This window comes from Rosa chinensis, chromosome 4 (assembly GCF_002994745.2).
Source record: "Rosa chinensis cultivar Old Blush chromosome 4, RchiOBHm-V2, whole genome shotgun sequence".
Classification (NCBI taxonomy): Eukaryota; Viridiplantae; Streptophyta; class Magnoliopsida; order Rosales; family Rosaceae; genus Rosa; species Rosa chinensis.
Window position 1 is genome coordinate 62,841,591 of NC_037091.1, and position 15,638 is coordinate 62,857,228.

At 37.3% G+C, this 15,638-nt stretch overlaps 2 protein-coding genes across 2 annotated transcripts; both read right to left on the reverse strand.

The window, feature by feature from the left end:
* Positions 1-55: 55 nt before the first annotated feature.
* Positions 56-832, reverse strand: LOC112199736 (zinc finger MYM-type protein 1-like). Its single transcript, XM_024340712.1, has one exon. It carries the CDS (start codon positions 830-832, stop codon positions 56-58), a length of 777 nt encoding a protein of 258 aa, XP_024196480.1.
* Positions 833-12,328: 11,496 nt separating this feature from the next.
* Positions 12,329-13,083, reverse strand: LOC112198161. The gene has a single exon (XM_040519331.1). The coding sequence runs from the start codon at positions 13,015-13,017 to the stop codon at positions 12,544-12,546; it is 474 nt and encodes a 157-aa protein (XP_040375265.1). The 5' UTR covers positions 13,018-13,083; the 3' UTR covers positions 12,329-12,543.
* Positions 13,084-15,638: the final 2,555 nt, after the last annotated feature.

The following is a 15,638-nucleotide window of genomic DNA, read 5'->3' on the forward strand; positions in this document are numbered from 1 at the left end:
CACTTGTAAGTTCTCCAACTTTAAGTGCCTCAATGACTTTAAGAGCTTGCTTTTCTCACAGAATGTCTCGACGTTTAGAAGATGCCCCAACAATGTTTACAACACTACCAATTGATGCAAAGAAAGCACCTACAATTTCATGTTTCTTGGCTACACCGACCAAAGCTAATTGAAGCTGATGTGCGAAACAATGAACATAAAAAGCACTCGAGTTCTCCTTCAAAATAAGGGTCTTCAGACCATTAAGTTCTCCACTCATATTACTGGCGCCATCGTAACCTTGACCACGTAGCCTAGAGAAGCTTAATCCATGTTTAGAGAATAGTGCATCTATAGCTTTCTTAAGTGAGATTGCAGTAGTACTCGCTACATGTTCAATGCCTATGAAGGATTCAATCACACACCCAATTTTATCCACATAACGAAAGGTAACAGCCATTTTCTCCTTCACAGATACATCCCTAGATTCATCAACTAGGATAGAAAAAAAGGCATCACTCATGTTTCTCATAATAACATTTGTAGTTTCAACAGCAGCAGCATTAACAATGTCCTTTTGAATCCAAGGTGATGTCAATCTAAGATTTGCAGGAGCATTCTTCAATGCAACAGCTCTCACTTCATCATTGTGATCAATGAGAAATTGCAAAAGCTGAAGAAAGTTACCTTGATTGCTTGAGTTCTCAGACTCGTCATGACCACGAAAGGCAAGGCCTTGTCTTAGAAGAAACCGAATGCAATCAACTGAAGCTTCTAGTCGAACTCGATAACCTATTCGGGATTGATGCACATTCTGATCAATAATGTTTCGAATATGCTGCTTTTCATTCATCAAAGCTTCACATTTTTGCAGTGCTTGATTATGGACACTATTCTGCTTCCCTACATGATCATGCAATCTTTCTTTTTTCTTCCAATTTTGAAAACCAATACCAGTAAAACAATCAAAACCAATACCAGTAAAACAATCACCTCCTCCTTGCTCACCAACATTTGATTTGAACAGATAGCAGCACAAACAAAATGCAGCATCTTTGGCTACACTATATTCTAACCAATTAGGGAAGTCATTAAACCAATCAGAGACAAACCTTCGTTTCCCTTCTCTGCACTGTGTTTGGACAAACTGATGATTTCTAGGCTGACAAGGACCTCTTAGCATATACTCTCTTCTAATTTGATCCCTAATATCGTGATGATAATCTGAAATTTTAGTTCTTTCTCCATGATCAGAAGGAAGATTAGCCAAATCAATTTCTACCCGACTCTGTTTTGATCTTTCACTCTCTATGAGGGGTGATGATAACTCATTTGATGTTCGTTTAAAGAATCTCTCCATCTTTAATCTTTCACAACTGCAATTTTCATAAAAAAGAGTAACTTAATCTAATCAACAAAGTCATATATTTGGGAAGTAAACTAGAAGATAAAGAAGTAACATTTAAGATACATCAATGATCAATCCAAGGCTGAGTTGCAGAAGAGCAGATATGGAAAACTAAAGGAGTCGATGATGTCGGACTCGAATCAAAGACTGGAAGTATTGAGTTTGGTTGTTTGGGGATTCTCAGTAGAACAAACAGAAGAAGAAAAGGTCTGGGGTCGTCTGGGACTCTGGGAAAAGGGATCAGCCTTTGCATATATAAAATTATATATGAATGATAGAGATTTGGTGAGATGCAACCGTACTTATGTCAATAGATATATATATATATATATATATATATATATATATATTAGAAAGGAAAGTGTCAACGTATAACATGGCCCATATAAAAAAAAAAGGTCAGTTGCCAAATGTCAAAAGCTCAGTGGGGGCAGCTGCCCCCACTCGTCCCACTGTGCGTCCGCCACTGGTTTCATCATCAGCTTTTGAGTTTTCTGCATCATGCATGAGAAAGATCGAAGATGGGAGGCATGAATGTGACTTTGTCCATGTTAAGTTAATAGTCTGCAGGGAGTGTGTTTATTGGATGAAGGGCATTAGGGGTGGGCGCAGTGCGGTTCAGTTCGGTTTGAGGCTCAAATCGTAACCAAATCGTTTTTTTCGGTTGACCTATATATCAAACCGCAATTGCATTACAAAAGGGCTGAACCGATTATTTCGGTTACACTATTTTTCTGTGAGGTGCGGGTCGGTTTCGGTTTGGAGCGATTTGTTAATTTCAACTAGAAAAAAAGGGCCAAAATCAGGCTTATTTTTACCTAACAATTTCAATAAGGCATAAATAAATTTTGAATGCATTTAGAGTCTACACAAATCGGCAAATGTCACCTAAATATCAAGCAACTTACAGAAAGACCATAGCAACTTATTACACACACACACACACACACACACATATATATACATATATCAATGATCAAGCAAACATAACAACTTATTACAAATTGAAAACCTAATTAAAAATGGATTTCTTATATATTGAAAACCAATATTTCTATCAATAGAGAAATAATAAATAAATTAAATGTAATTAAAATAAATTCGGTGTGGGTCAGTTTAAATCGGGCGATTTATGACCTAAAACAGCAACCGAACCGCTTTTATACGGTTCGGTGCTGTGTGATCATAAAAACGACATAGTTTTAGTTCGGTGCGGTTACCGAACCGTTTTTTTGGTGCGGTTCAAGTTGGTAACCGCATTTTTGGTACAAAATGTCAACCCCTAAAGGGCATGTTAGATATATAGTTCTCTAGAGTTTTAAGGGAAATTCTAGTGTACTTGTGGGTATCTCATACCCACATTTACAAAAGTGACAACAAATTTGTTGTGAGAGTGGTAATGTTGAGTCCTATTTTGTGTAATTTTAGTTCTAATAATATTAATTACACCTCTTACGACATTGTTACAAGCTTTTGAACAAATTCGTTGTCAATGTTGTAATTTTTGTTTAACTATTTGTAAATAGTGTACATAAATATGGTAACTTTTATTCTCAATGTTGTAATTTTCGTTTAACTATATGTAAATAGTGTAAATGAATATGGTATCTTTTGTTCTCAATGTTGTAATTTTAGTTCAAATAATTGTAATTTTTTATTTAAATAGTTTTAAATGAGTGTATGAGATACCCACAAATACCATAACTTGTCTCGAGCTTTAATACTTCTTCACTCATGATCTAACCAATCAGATAGTCGTACTTTTATCATGCTGCACATTTTGATGGTTTAAAATTGAGAAGCACGGATGTTCCAGTGTACTACAGAATTTTTCATAGAGAAAGTTACAGAGCAGTTTTTCTTTGCTTATTACATCGTTCAGCAAATATCGTATATATATATGTTTGGCTATTGCGACAGAAAAACCTTTTATATTATTTTCAGAATTCGACCATATACTCGGATTATGTACAAAACTACGAATTATATAACAATACTTATACTGGCATTACTGTTTAACATATTCCAATGGAATTCATACGTGATTTAAAAATGTAGTGATTGTAAAAAGTATTGTGCAGGTGTTTTAAATTTTTTGTTACAGATCGATTAGTGATAATTGATGAGTGATATAAAAACTGCAATTGGTGATGGTTGTGTTGTGTACATAACAGAGGTGAACACGTGATATATAAACGATGTCGGCCTCAGAGCTCTATGTAGCCATCAGATCACACAAATTACATATATCCATCCAGCTGTGTGATATGATGAGAGAGAGAGAGATTCTAGTAGCTCTGCTTGGTAGCGGTACGAAATTAGGAGTAGACGAGTACTGGCTAGCTAGCTGTAGACTAGTCTGATTGAGTTGAAAGGGCGTGAAAAACTTTCAACGAAGACATGATGAAAGAGGAGAGGCCTCTCCTGCCCTAAATCCCTGCTTCTGGATCTGCATGTCGGTGTTTAACCTAGAAGTAACTTTCAAAGGCCTATATATTCATAACCTTCTTCTAGCTCTTCTCCTACCTCGTACGCCTCTACCTTTTACTTCCCTATAGTCCCTTATCTCATTTGGCAACTCCTCGAGCTGGTCTTCACTTTTGATCTATCATACTCGGTGTTATTTCATGGAGAGTTCTGCCTTGTGTCAATAACAAAGGTTAGCTAGGGTTAATGGTTGAAGGCATTAAAGGAGCATTCCTCAGTCCAGCCGAGGCAGTTCGAGGGCTCAAACCCAGCTGCTGACTCGTTGGTTCATGAACTCATCAACATTTAGGGCGAAAACATTGGTGTGTTTCTGATCCAACGATGCAGGAGCCGAGGTTTGCTTTTGCTGTCACGACTTGGACTGAAGGGTGCTCCTCTAATTAACTTGAACAATTAAGTCCCTATTTTCTTTTTAATTACCTCTTCTGGGTTTAGATATAACAGCTATGTGAGGTATAACAGCTATATGAAGTTTGGATAACGTAAATGCATGTAGGCCAAGGTAGAACATGTTTAATATGTAATTATTAATATTGAAGTCAACTACTGCATGTATACTTGTTCATGCAGCATGCAGGTAAAGTAAATTCCGCCACATACTGTATTTTATTTTTCTTTTGGTGAGTGAGACTGATTATAATCTCCAATAGCTATTCTTGCAGAAATTGAGGTCCTGTCTATTTGTGGACGTACAGTGAGACCGTGACTATGACTCCCATAAGTGACTCTGAAGTAAGAATATTCTGGGGCTGGAATTTGTCAAATTAGATATGCACAAGATCGTGGTCGACTTCATAAGACTAGCGAGTACTGTTCGTAATCGACTTCCGGCCATTTTCTTTTTAGGTTCAGTCTCTGGAGAAATTGTTGCCTAATCAATTACAGCTCATATATAGCAACATTAACCTCTTGTATATGAATATCGATTAAAATGTTTACTTGGGACCTTTTTGGTGTAACCAGTAACTCTTCTATACAGAACTAAATTTGCAAGTTGTTTCATATATGCCAATATCTGTTTAATTTTTATTTGAACACGGTTGTTTATGAAGAGTAGTTGAGTTTATACCAAATATTTCCATATGTCGGTATGTGTTTATAATCAATGAAGGATATGTAGTTGCGTTTAGGAAGGGTACTATATTTGTTTGGGGGCAAAGTTTATATAATTTATTTGGGCATTCAGGTTGGATTTATGAGATATATGGATGCACAAGCCTCACTGTTCTATTTTCTATTGCTGGGAAGTATAGCAGCCGGCTCATCAAATACTTGGAAGGTGCTTGAAGCCTTTTTTGAGTAGTTTTTTAATTTTTTACTAGCCTTTCTTTGAGTAAAAACAAATATATAATTTTCTAGTTCATTTTGACTTCGTTCCTATTTTTATTATTATTATTTCTTTTTCATGTAATAAAATTTTGAGTTGGGAAAACAAATCTTTTGTTTTTTATTTTTTAAATAAGGGTTACTTAAACTTTGATTATTAATGAAACTATAAAAGATATGGAGGCGTTGAGCCTAAATCTCAAAATATAATTTATATAATTATGCGCTTCTATCTCTATTGATGTTTTAAATAAAATTTTCAATACTTGTAACGGATTTATTTAGGTTGGCTTTTTTGAGATTTATAAAAAATTATTTTTAATTTAGTTCTCAGATTTACATGAGACACATGAATTTTGATTTAGCTCACAAAATTTATGTATAACCCAAAATTTTAAGAATGAATAATGACATGACAAAAAATATGTGAAGTTATAACTATTGTCACGTAATTCTGATAAAGTGCTGCCTCCCAAAATATGTGAACAAAAGAGAGCTAGTACTTTTTCACCCGAGCTACCTAAGCTTTGAAGGAGATGAAGACAAGTATCCATTATTAGATCTAATGATTTATAATTCTTTTTTTTTACTTCCCTCTCTTTTCCTTCACAGCCACCTTCTTTTTATCATTTGTCCCTTGTGTTATCATCTCTCTCTCTCTCTCTCTCGTTCTTTTCTTTAACTGGTATCAAACTAATCCTAGTTTTTTTTTTTTTTTGGCAACTTTCAAACTAATCCTAGTTGAAGAACCAATTTTTGATTACAGATCTTCCTTTGAAATAATTAAATTAGAGCAGACCCAGAACACTATTCTCTCCAAACGGTCAAAAACAAAGTAGTGTCACTAGTGTGATTATCACACCTCCATAACTCACAACCAAATCGCAAAAAAGGAAAAACCTTTACTCGGTAACAAGATCAAGAACAAAAGCCCAGCTAGGAATTTCGGCAGGGAAAGCTCGAGGGCTCCAATGCAAAGCCCTAAATGCTCTGAGGTTTTTGCAGCAATTGGGGGACGAACAACATGCACCTCAAATGAATCCTATGAATTAATTCAATTTGGGCCTTAATCTAATTATATGAACGATTGCCATTTGCCAGTGAGGGAAAAGAATAACTTGTTGGGCGATCAACCCACTACCCAAGTCATGAAGACTCTTCAATGCAACTTTGGGTTGTTAACTGTGATAGGGAAAAATATTTTGAGCTTTGTATCAGAGAAGGAAAAGAACAGAAGAAAGGGAAAAATAAACGAGAGATCGGCAGACAATGAGAACGGAAGGAAGAAAGAAAAGATTAAGGAGAAGGGGGTAGGGAATTTTGAGGAAAAGACGAAACCTAAAAGAGAGAGAAACATTTCAGCTGTATTGTAGACCATTAGATCTGATATTGTCATGTGTCTTAATCTCCTTTAAAACTTAAGTAGCTCAGGTGAAAAAGTAGCTTAGGAGAGGACCCCTCTCTCTGAACAAAAATGTTATATACAATTGAGCAAGCGAAATTTAGTCAAGTCCAATCTCTGTGTGATAATATTCACCAATCATTTGCGAACTGACGGTAGGTTTATCATTTGAAAAGAGTAGTGGGACTAATGAGTCAAAACTCAAAACTCAAAAGTGTTATTGAATCAACATAAAAAAAAATATAACTTCTAGTGGGCTGCGTATAAGTATTCTCAATAATTGTAACTGCTAATTGCAGCTGGCCATAGTCCTACAGTCCAAGATAGCTGAACTGTTTGGGGCAGATATCTGGTATAAAGGTCGGTCCAAAACTTAACGCGTGAAAATGTGTTAAAAGGTAGAAACCTACGTTAAGTTAGGTCCAAAACTTACGTTTTTAGATTAAAAGGTAGAAACCTACGTTTTTTAGATTAAAAGGTAGAAACCTACGTTTTTACCATGGCTTACTATGGCCAAATAACGTATCTGGTTTAATTCATAATTCTATGGAGATTACCATACATCCGTATATACTGTCTCTTTACTAGTGGAGATTCCAGCAAACAGTATTTGATTCATGAATTCTTACTTATTAAAGGCAACGTTCCAATGCTTTTCCAATCATCAACAGAAGCATTATGCTTCAAGTATTCAGTGCATGATGATTAGTAATCTAATACTACTTTTCCAAATTCTGGAAAGGGTCAGCGCACACTAATATCATAAAAAACAAATATTGGTGCATTTTCAATAACTAGGCATATATTAATTCTACATCATATCAAAGAATTACATATAGATATATGCATATTCTGTAAACTTTTCATTTTGCGGTATATGCATGTCCGTATTCTTTCCATTGTACGGATAGGAACATACTGCTATCTCTTAGATAGAAATCAACCTATTCAATCACCAGTTGCGCATGTAAATACATGTACCGGTTCCCAACAGTTATGGCTATGTCAATTAAGCCATATATGTACCATCTGCAATTATATGTATAATTGAGTGCTCATATTCAACTGCCGTAACAAGCATATCATATAGAACTAGAATCAAATAATTGTATCTTCAAGATATATCACATATAAGCCTACCAAGTCACTCAGCCCAATGCATGCATATCCGAATATGAGAATAGGTTTTGATATATATACAGAATAAGAAATAAACTAACCCAGAGCATAGAATCTCGTTTGAAAGGCATCTAATACAAAACTTAAACAATAGCAATGCATGAATTTGCAAACAAAACCGTTCGCAAGCAAATATTACCTTACAAACCGTTTGAGGGGTTGCGACCCTTGTGACCAAAATTGAACACCATTCTGACTTTTAACTATTTCAAATCATATTATTCTCAAAATCACAAGACACACAGTAAGCAGTAATAACATGCAATATATGCTATAGCGTTAATCATCAAATGCATCAGACTTACATGATTACCTGCAGTACTAAATAAATATTTTATCCCACTATTTGTAGAAACAACTTGGATACGATCATGTAGTAAGACTTATTGAAAGATTCCCGTTGTAGGAACTCATCACAGACACATAGCAATTAAGATAAACCGATTTCATCTTAAGATTGTTGGTAAATATGTTGGTCTAATTGCTATATTTATAAGAAAATCAAGAAACATTTATGCAGATAAATCTAACCAAAATAAAACCGATAAAAGTTAGAAAAACCTTAAAATAATATGGTCGAGTCTAGAACTTGGTTCTATGTCCTTAAGACGAAATTGCCTCCTCATCGGTGCTTAAAGGATTTTAATGGCAAACGTCTCCCAGGATACAACGACATTCTTCTTGTGGTAGTAGCACTCCAAACCTTAAGAACAGCGAACTAAGATTGTGTATGAACTCTCTCTAGAAAAGACTCAATTGGTTTTCAAGACACTAGGAAAACTCATATGTAAAAGAAGAGGAGGAAAGATGAATTCAAGAAGTCCATTTTCAGAATATGGTGTGTCAAGTGTTTTATAGATGTAAGGTGACTTTTGGAGGAGAGATGACTTTTCACCAAAAGTTATCTTTTGTGATTAGCCATGATTTCTCATAACATAGTCATTTACAAATATTCAACTTCACACATTTTCACTAATTATTCATCCACAAATTATGGAAAATAAAATACTTAATATTAAATTTTCCAACACTTGGTTCAACCACCGCATCTAAATTCTTATAATCAAGAGTGCGCTTTTATTTCTTACTGCCACATTTAACTTGTGGATAAATTGTGTTGTCTATACTTGTGTTAAGAGTATATTCATGATATTATATCATACATTGAGTACAAAGAAATAAATATACCATTAACGAGTGAAGTAGTGCTTGAAATAACAAAGTTACGTTATAATCATATTTATATGGTATGTGCAACATTTTTGGGATTCATTATATTTGGCATTTGAATCATTTTTTATGACGAACCTCCTAGTTAACAATAATTTCGGGGAAAAATTTGGTAAGTGGTCCTGAACTATGGACCCCTACGAATTTCAGTACATCAATTTCCAAAACATAAACTTTGGTACATGAGGTTTCAAAACTGACCAGTAAGCATACACGACGTCATTGACGCCGTTAGTTTGGTGCCAACTGGTCGTATTTTAAGGGGTAAAACGGTCTCTTCAAATTTTCTACTATGAGCACTCAGCCCTCTCTCTTCTCCTACTCTGGGCACCCAGCTCTCCATCTCTCTTACTCTGGGCAACTAGCTCTCCATCTCTCTTTCTCTGGGCACAATCTCTCTCGCTCACTTGCTTGCACAGTGCAGCGTGCAAGCAACACCACCACCCTTTCAACACAGCGTCCTACCATCACAGCTGATGACAACCGCTGGTCCTCCCAAAACTAATCTAAAAGAGTGGGCTCTTACGCTATTCTTCACGCATAGTAAATCGAATCCAAATACCTCCACAGCTCACCAAGAGGTGTAGACCAGAAATACCTATTCGAAGGAAGTCAAAACTAAAGAATTAGACCCGAAGGATGTGATGTTGTCGCGGGAAAGCTATGAAAATACTCGATGACAGAGAAGTTTTAGGCTGGGTAAATGAGGATGTGAGAAGCGGCCACCATTGCCACTATCGAATTTCTCGACGCCAAGCTTGGCGGTGTTTGGATGTTAGGGCGATTGCCAATTTGGTCTCGAAGAAGACGAACACCCCCAGATTTTATCCTTCTTGCGCTGACATAGCAACTCAAAGAACGCCGCCGAGTCCGACATGTTGCGAGAGTCCGAGTCGAACTCGGACCTCCGATTGTAGTTGGTGATGCCAATGGTGCAAAGCAAGCAGAGAGAAGAAAAGAGATGGCAGACCTGAGAGAAAGAAGATAGAAGGAAGAGATTGAAACTTGAAAGCTTAGAGATAATACAAAGAAAGTCAACATGAGATCGAGGAGCGAGAAACATGTGGTAGAGGAACAACGCGAACAGGCCAGGCCTTGGGGCTCTTGTAGCAGCGGTGGTGGACACGAAGGAGAGGTCGTCGGAGGCTATTGGTGAGCTGTGGAGGTATTTGGATTCAGTGAGCGAGGTTGGGAGAGAGGGAGAGTCAGAGAGACAGAGAGTGTGAGAGAGAGGAAACCCATTGACAAATGAAAAATCAATTCTGCCCTTCATTATGTGAGTAATGGCATGCGGACTGACGGAGTTACTGACGCTGTGTACGTATATGAAATACATTTCATATTTGATGTACCAAAATTTATGTTTTGGAACTTGCTGTACTGAAATTCGTAGTGACCCTTACTTCGGGTACTATTCATGAATTTTTCCCATAATTTCGAGCATCATCTTACTAGCTCTTTAAACTTTGATAACTGAAAGACTTCATGTGTTTGAAGATGAAGCCTCGTATAGATTAATGGAGTTGCAAAATCTTTATAGTTCTTCATCTTCATTTTTAGTGATATATTTAATTTTTCAACTAAAAAGATTTTCGTACCGAGTTTGATCCGATCAAAATTTTAAAATTCCCCACTTTAGCGCCTGAACTAGTTCCCACTCTTCATGAAAGTTCAATGGCATCCATCTTTATTAAACCTCCTAATTAAGTAACATCAATCATAATTGTAGGTTAATTACGGTAATTATCTATTACACTCTGTTTCTTTAATGACACGTTTACTTATTTGGAATAAAAAATAATAATGAATAAGAGACAACTGAAATGAGAGAAGAAAAGAATCGGTATTAATTGATTATGGAGAAATTGATTCCTAAACCCATCTCTCCCATTCGTAATCAAATTCCTGAGTATTCAGGAATTCATTCTTTATAAGGAGGTGAGACCTACATATATTCCGATTTTTTCATGTGTTAGTAAATGCATGAATACTTTTATCCATAATCATTCATGTGTTTTTTTTTTTTTTTTATCAAGAAGAACTTCATTAATAATGAACAGCTTGCAACGAATTTTAGACAACATCTCTTACACAGAAATAACCACTAAACTTCACACTGGAACTCTATAAATACTGACTCAAAACTTGCACTACAACTATATGGCAATGACAACAAGCGCATGAGCAGTGAATCCTTGACATCTCACCTCTCGTCCCGCCAATAAGAACCCTGAAACTAGACAACTCACTTATGTCAACACTAACTCGCCACCTAGAGTCCACCTGACCAACTTTTGATCGACCAAGCCAACACTCATTGTGACCTAAACCCAACCAAAAGGATTGTCGGACATTCAGACCTGAGACTATAGTGAACCAAACACTGTCACCACCCTATTGTCAACACCGTTAATTCACCATTGCTTCAAATAGCCATCGCCGCCAACCCAAAATCAGACAGGAAAGACCCACTAGAAAGCCAAAAATGCTCGTTTATGGCACAGCCAGACTTTTTCGCTGACCCAAAACAAAAAAGGAATGTCCCATTAGAAGGCCGAAGAGAAGATTGTCATTGCCACAACCTGTAGTGCCTTATTATCAATAAAACAAAAACAATAAAATAAAACCAAGTCCTAAAACCCTAGTAACAGCGGACCACCAACAAGGGCCCAACAACACAACCTCGTCCCAACAAGCAGCAGAACGACACGCAATCCATAGCCCAAATGTTTGGTGCTTCATTGACATCGATAGCCTCTGGCCAGTATCACCCCATCGCTGCGCCTCACTTGCGTTCACCCAGTATCACCGATCGAGATCGATTTGCCCACCCCGAAATCCAACAACCACCATCATCATGCCATCCTCTTGTCCGAACCATGGAACTATGCTAGCCCAGCCTAACAAACCCATTCCCAGATCAGTTCGAAGAGACCCAATCCAGATCGAATTGATCTAGACAGAACAGATCCGCTCCGCTATAACCACGATCCCCCAGCATCATCCATCCATCCTTGCCTTGCCATGGAAACGTACGATCTCCAAGCCACGCCACCACGAACCTAGCACGTTCCAACATACTCCGACCACGCTCCACCGATCTGGATGCCGACAAATCACTCTAGAAAAACTAAGAAAACAAAGAGCCCTTCTCGGACGGAGACGCAGCGGCAGGTTCGCCGGCTACAGTCGGTCGGGAGAGCCAAACCACGAGATCTGACTTTCTTTTTCCTTGGCGCGTGAGGCGCGTTCTTTATCTATCCTCTAGGTTTTGTAAAACTCTATTAGACCTTTAGAATCATTCATGTGTTAGTAACTTAATAAACGTAAGAATAGTTTTACTCCATAATCATTCACGCTCATTTTAAGCAAGTAAAACGTGCCTTGAATGGTAACATCTTCCTGAATCTGATAAATGCGAACTTCCCCAAACTTTCTAATTAGCTACTGCGAACTTCTCCAAACTTTCTAATTAGCAACTGGAAATAGATAAACTATTTACAAACAAATCTAGTAGTACTTGAATATTTCCTCATACACCAAAACCACTGGTCAATGCTCCTTTTGTGATCTCCAGCAAATGGGAGAACACCATGAACGTCGAGGCTGGGACGCTCAAAACGATCAAAGCCATGAATGCGAGAGCCAAGCTCGGCCTGGTGTTCATCAACTGCGACTGCAACAAACCCATGACTTGGCATATGAACGAGTCGTAGCTGGTGTAGTACCTCTTCTCCCAGTCCATCCACTCCGCCGGAGGCTCGTAGTTCCTCTCCACCATCTTCATCTCGTGGATTTTCTTCCTCAAAACGATCATGTTCTCATCCACAAGCCTGCTGCTGTAGTTCTGGTGGTGATCATGCGCTTCTTTTCTACTCGATGCAACAATTCTAGACCTCCGTTGTTGTCGAATTACGCTTCCCGCTTTCGGTGAAGAAGTCGAAAACGGGTTGAAAATGGAGGAGGAAGAAGAAGAAGAGAGGAGCAGTGAAGAAGTTGATGCCATTTTTGCTTTCAAATGGAGGTTGAGGATGAATAATGATTGGGAATTGTTTTAGATGTGGTATTTGGTACTGGTACGCACTTATATTTATAGGTCAGGTGATGGGAATAATTAATTTGAAGGATAAAATAAGATGTACGTTGGACGAAAGGAGGGTGGGGGCATGTGGGTTGGGAAATAGGTCGAGACGTTGCTCTCAATAGTTAATAGTTTAATACTTAGCTAGGAAGGGTTGCGGGTAAACCGTGTTTTATTTAATAATTTAAAGGAAGGCACTTGCACTCTTAACGCGTAGAAGTTTAATCATGCAGGAGATTCGGAGAAGCTATGCTAGCGTCACATCAGATGGAGCCATGTTGTCTTGTGTATAACGTCTAGATTAATTGGATGCTATTATGAGTTGTAACAAATGGAAACATTTCCCGAATACATACAAGGTTTAGTGAATATAAAAGTGCTTTTTGAAAGTTCAATCGGAAGTAGCGGCGGCAATTTCAGTCCGACTAATCAATAATCCGATTGAATTTTAGATCAACTGAGTGGTCGGTTTTGGCTACGAAGATCGGTGGTTGACACCGGTTACAACAATTATCGTTTGATTTTTGATTTTCTAACTTTCTTCTCATGTGGATATTTCAATCAGATTCTCAAATTTATTTTGTCAACCTAAATTGAGACCAGGCAACGGTATGGATCTCCTTGAAGAAGCAACAGCTCCGGCTAGGGCCACGCACAATACCAATTTCATAATTCATAAAACTGCATTTGATTCAGGTGTTGTTCAACTAAAAAATTCAAATTTTGGAATTAAGTCCGATCTAAATCGGAATTATTTCGATGTCAAGCAAGCACTTATTGTGCTTATTGACTTTTTTTTTTTGCCATGTAACATGTGGGGCATATGTCAATTTTGTGCAGCCAAATTTGATCGTGCATTTATGCTCTTGGTTCAATCACAACGACCAAGTATATGATATTTGTAAAAGTTATCATCTTTTCTGCAATAATTTCAAAGATTATTCAAATCTAAATGTGATGAACTACAGTTTGAGTTTAGTTCATCATATCTAAAACAAACGTCATTTCAATTGAAGAGTTTTGGGCGAATCAAGGTCCACATACACTATGAGTTAATTCTCTGTACTGTTCATATTATCGTCTTTTCTGCAATAATTTCAAAGATTATTCGAATCTAAATGTGATGAACTACAGTTTGAGTCTAGTTCATCGTATTTAAAGTAAACGACATTTCAATTGAAGAGTCTTGGGTGTATCAAGGTTCATATCCACCATGAGTTAATTGCCGGTAATGTTCATAAGCAGTACTGAAAATTAACTCACAGTGCATATATATGGACCTCCATACTATATAAGCAACTTGTCCAAGAACTAGTCGTTACCCGTTAGGTGCCTCTATTATGTGGCAGAGAATCATTCCTCGAGATGAAACCTGAATTATTGTGCAGGTATTCTTTTTGTTTTTGTAGACTATTGGGGTTCTGAATCGGGTTGACTTGGTCGGCGATTCATATATTAAACTAATCATTTGGAATTCACAACAAATTCGTTTTTTTTTAGGGAATCAAGACATGGGCGGGTGAGACGGAATCAAGCAAGACTTGAGTTTGAAGTTTACTCAGAAAAATGGATAAAGCTAGTTTAGGAAACAGCAACTCATCAGCAAGAAAATAAAAATTTTGTTTGAAGATTACTAGTTTAATTAATTTGGCCTTCAAACTAAGTACTTTAGAATTTGATGCATTTGTATCAAGGAGCGTCAGTTGCTCATATTCGCAATAATGTATTCATTCATCTCTTAATAAATTAACTAAGTCATAGTTATTTATGCTGGTTTTAAAATTAACAATATGCAGGTCTTGCAGTTGACATGCATGGAACTAATCTATATATATATATATATATATATATATATATATATATATATGGCTCTCTATGATGTATGGAGTCCTCTCCATCCTTCGTTGATTAAACCAAAGAAGAAAGTCAATGTTATAGCTCCGACAATGATTAACAAACCTGTTACGTACACATACATTGGTTTAATATACATTGCTGAACTATTTTCTAGCAACTCAAAGTTTGAATGTACCGCAATATTATCACTATAACTTATCAATGAAACATTTCGGTAGCTACAGAAGTACTCATTAACTAAAGCTGAATCCCGTTAGCTAATATTCCTTTAATAATGTCCAACAAAGGGGACATCAAAGCAGCAGTAGAGACCGGCACGCTAAGTGTAATAAGAGCAAGCATTCCCAAAGCCAAGGAAGGCCTAGTGTTCATCAATTGTGACTGCAACAACCCGACGGCTTCATAGACATCCGAATTGTAATTTGCATGGTATCGCTTCTCCCATTCCATCCAATTCGACGGGGGTCGATTCGGATCACGTGTTTCCGTCATCTCAATGTCACGAATCCGCATCCTAAGAACAATCATGTCCTCGTCGACAAGTCTACCGTCATGATTGTCACGATCACACGATGCAAAAACCTTCAGAGGGCTTCGTCTCCTCTGCAGACGAACAAGCCCCGTCTTCGAGCACGTCTGATTGCCGGAATTGAACCACGGTCTCGGTGAGACAGCCAAGCAAAGAGAAG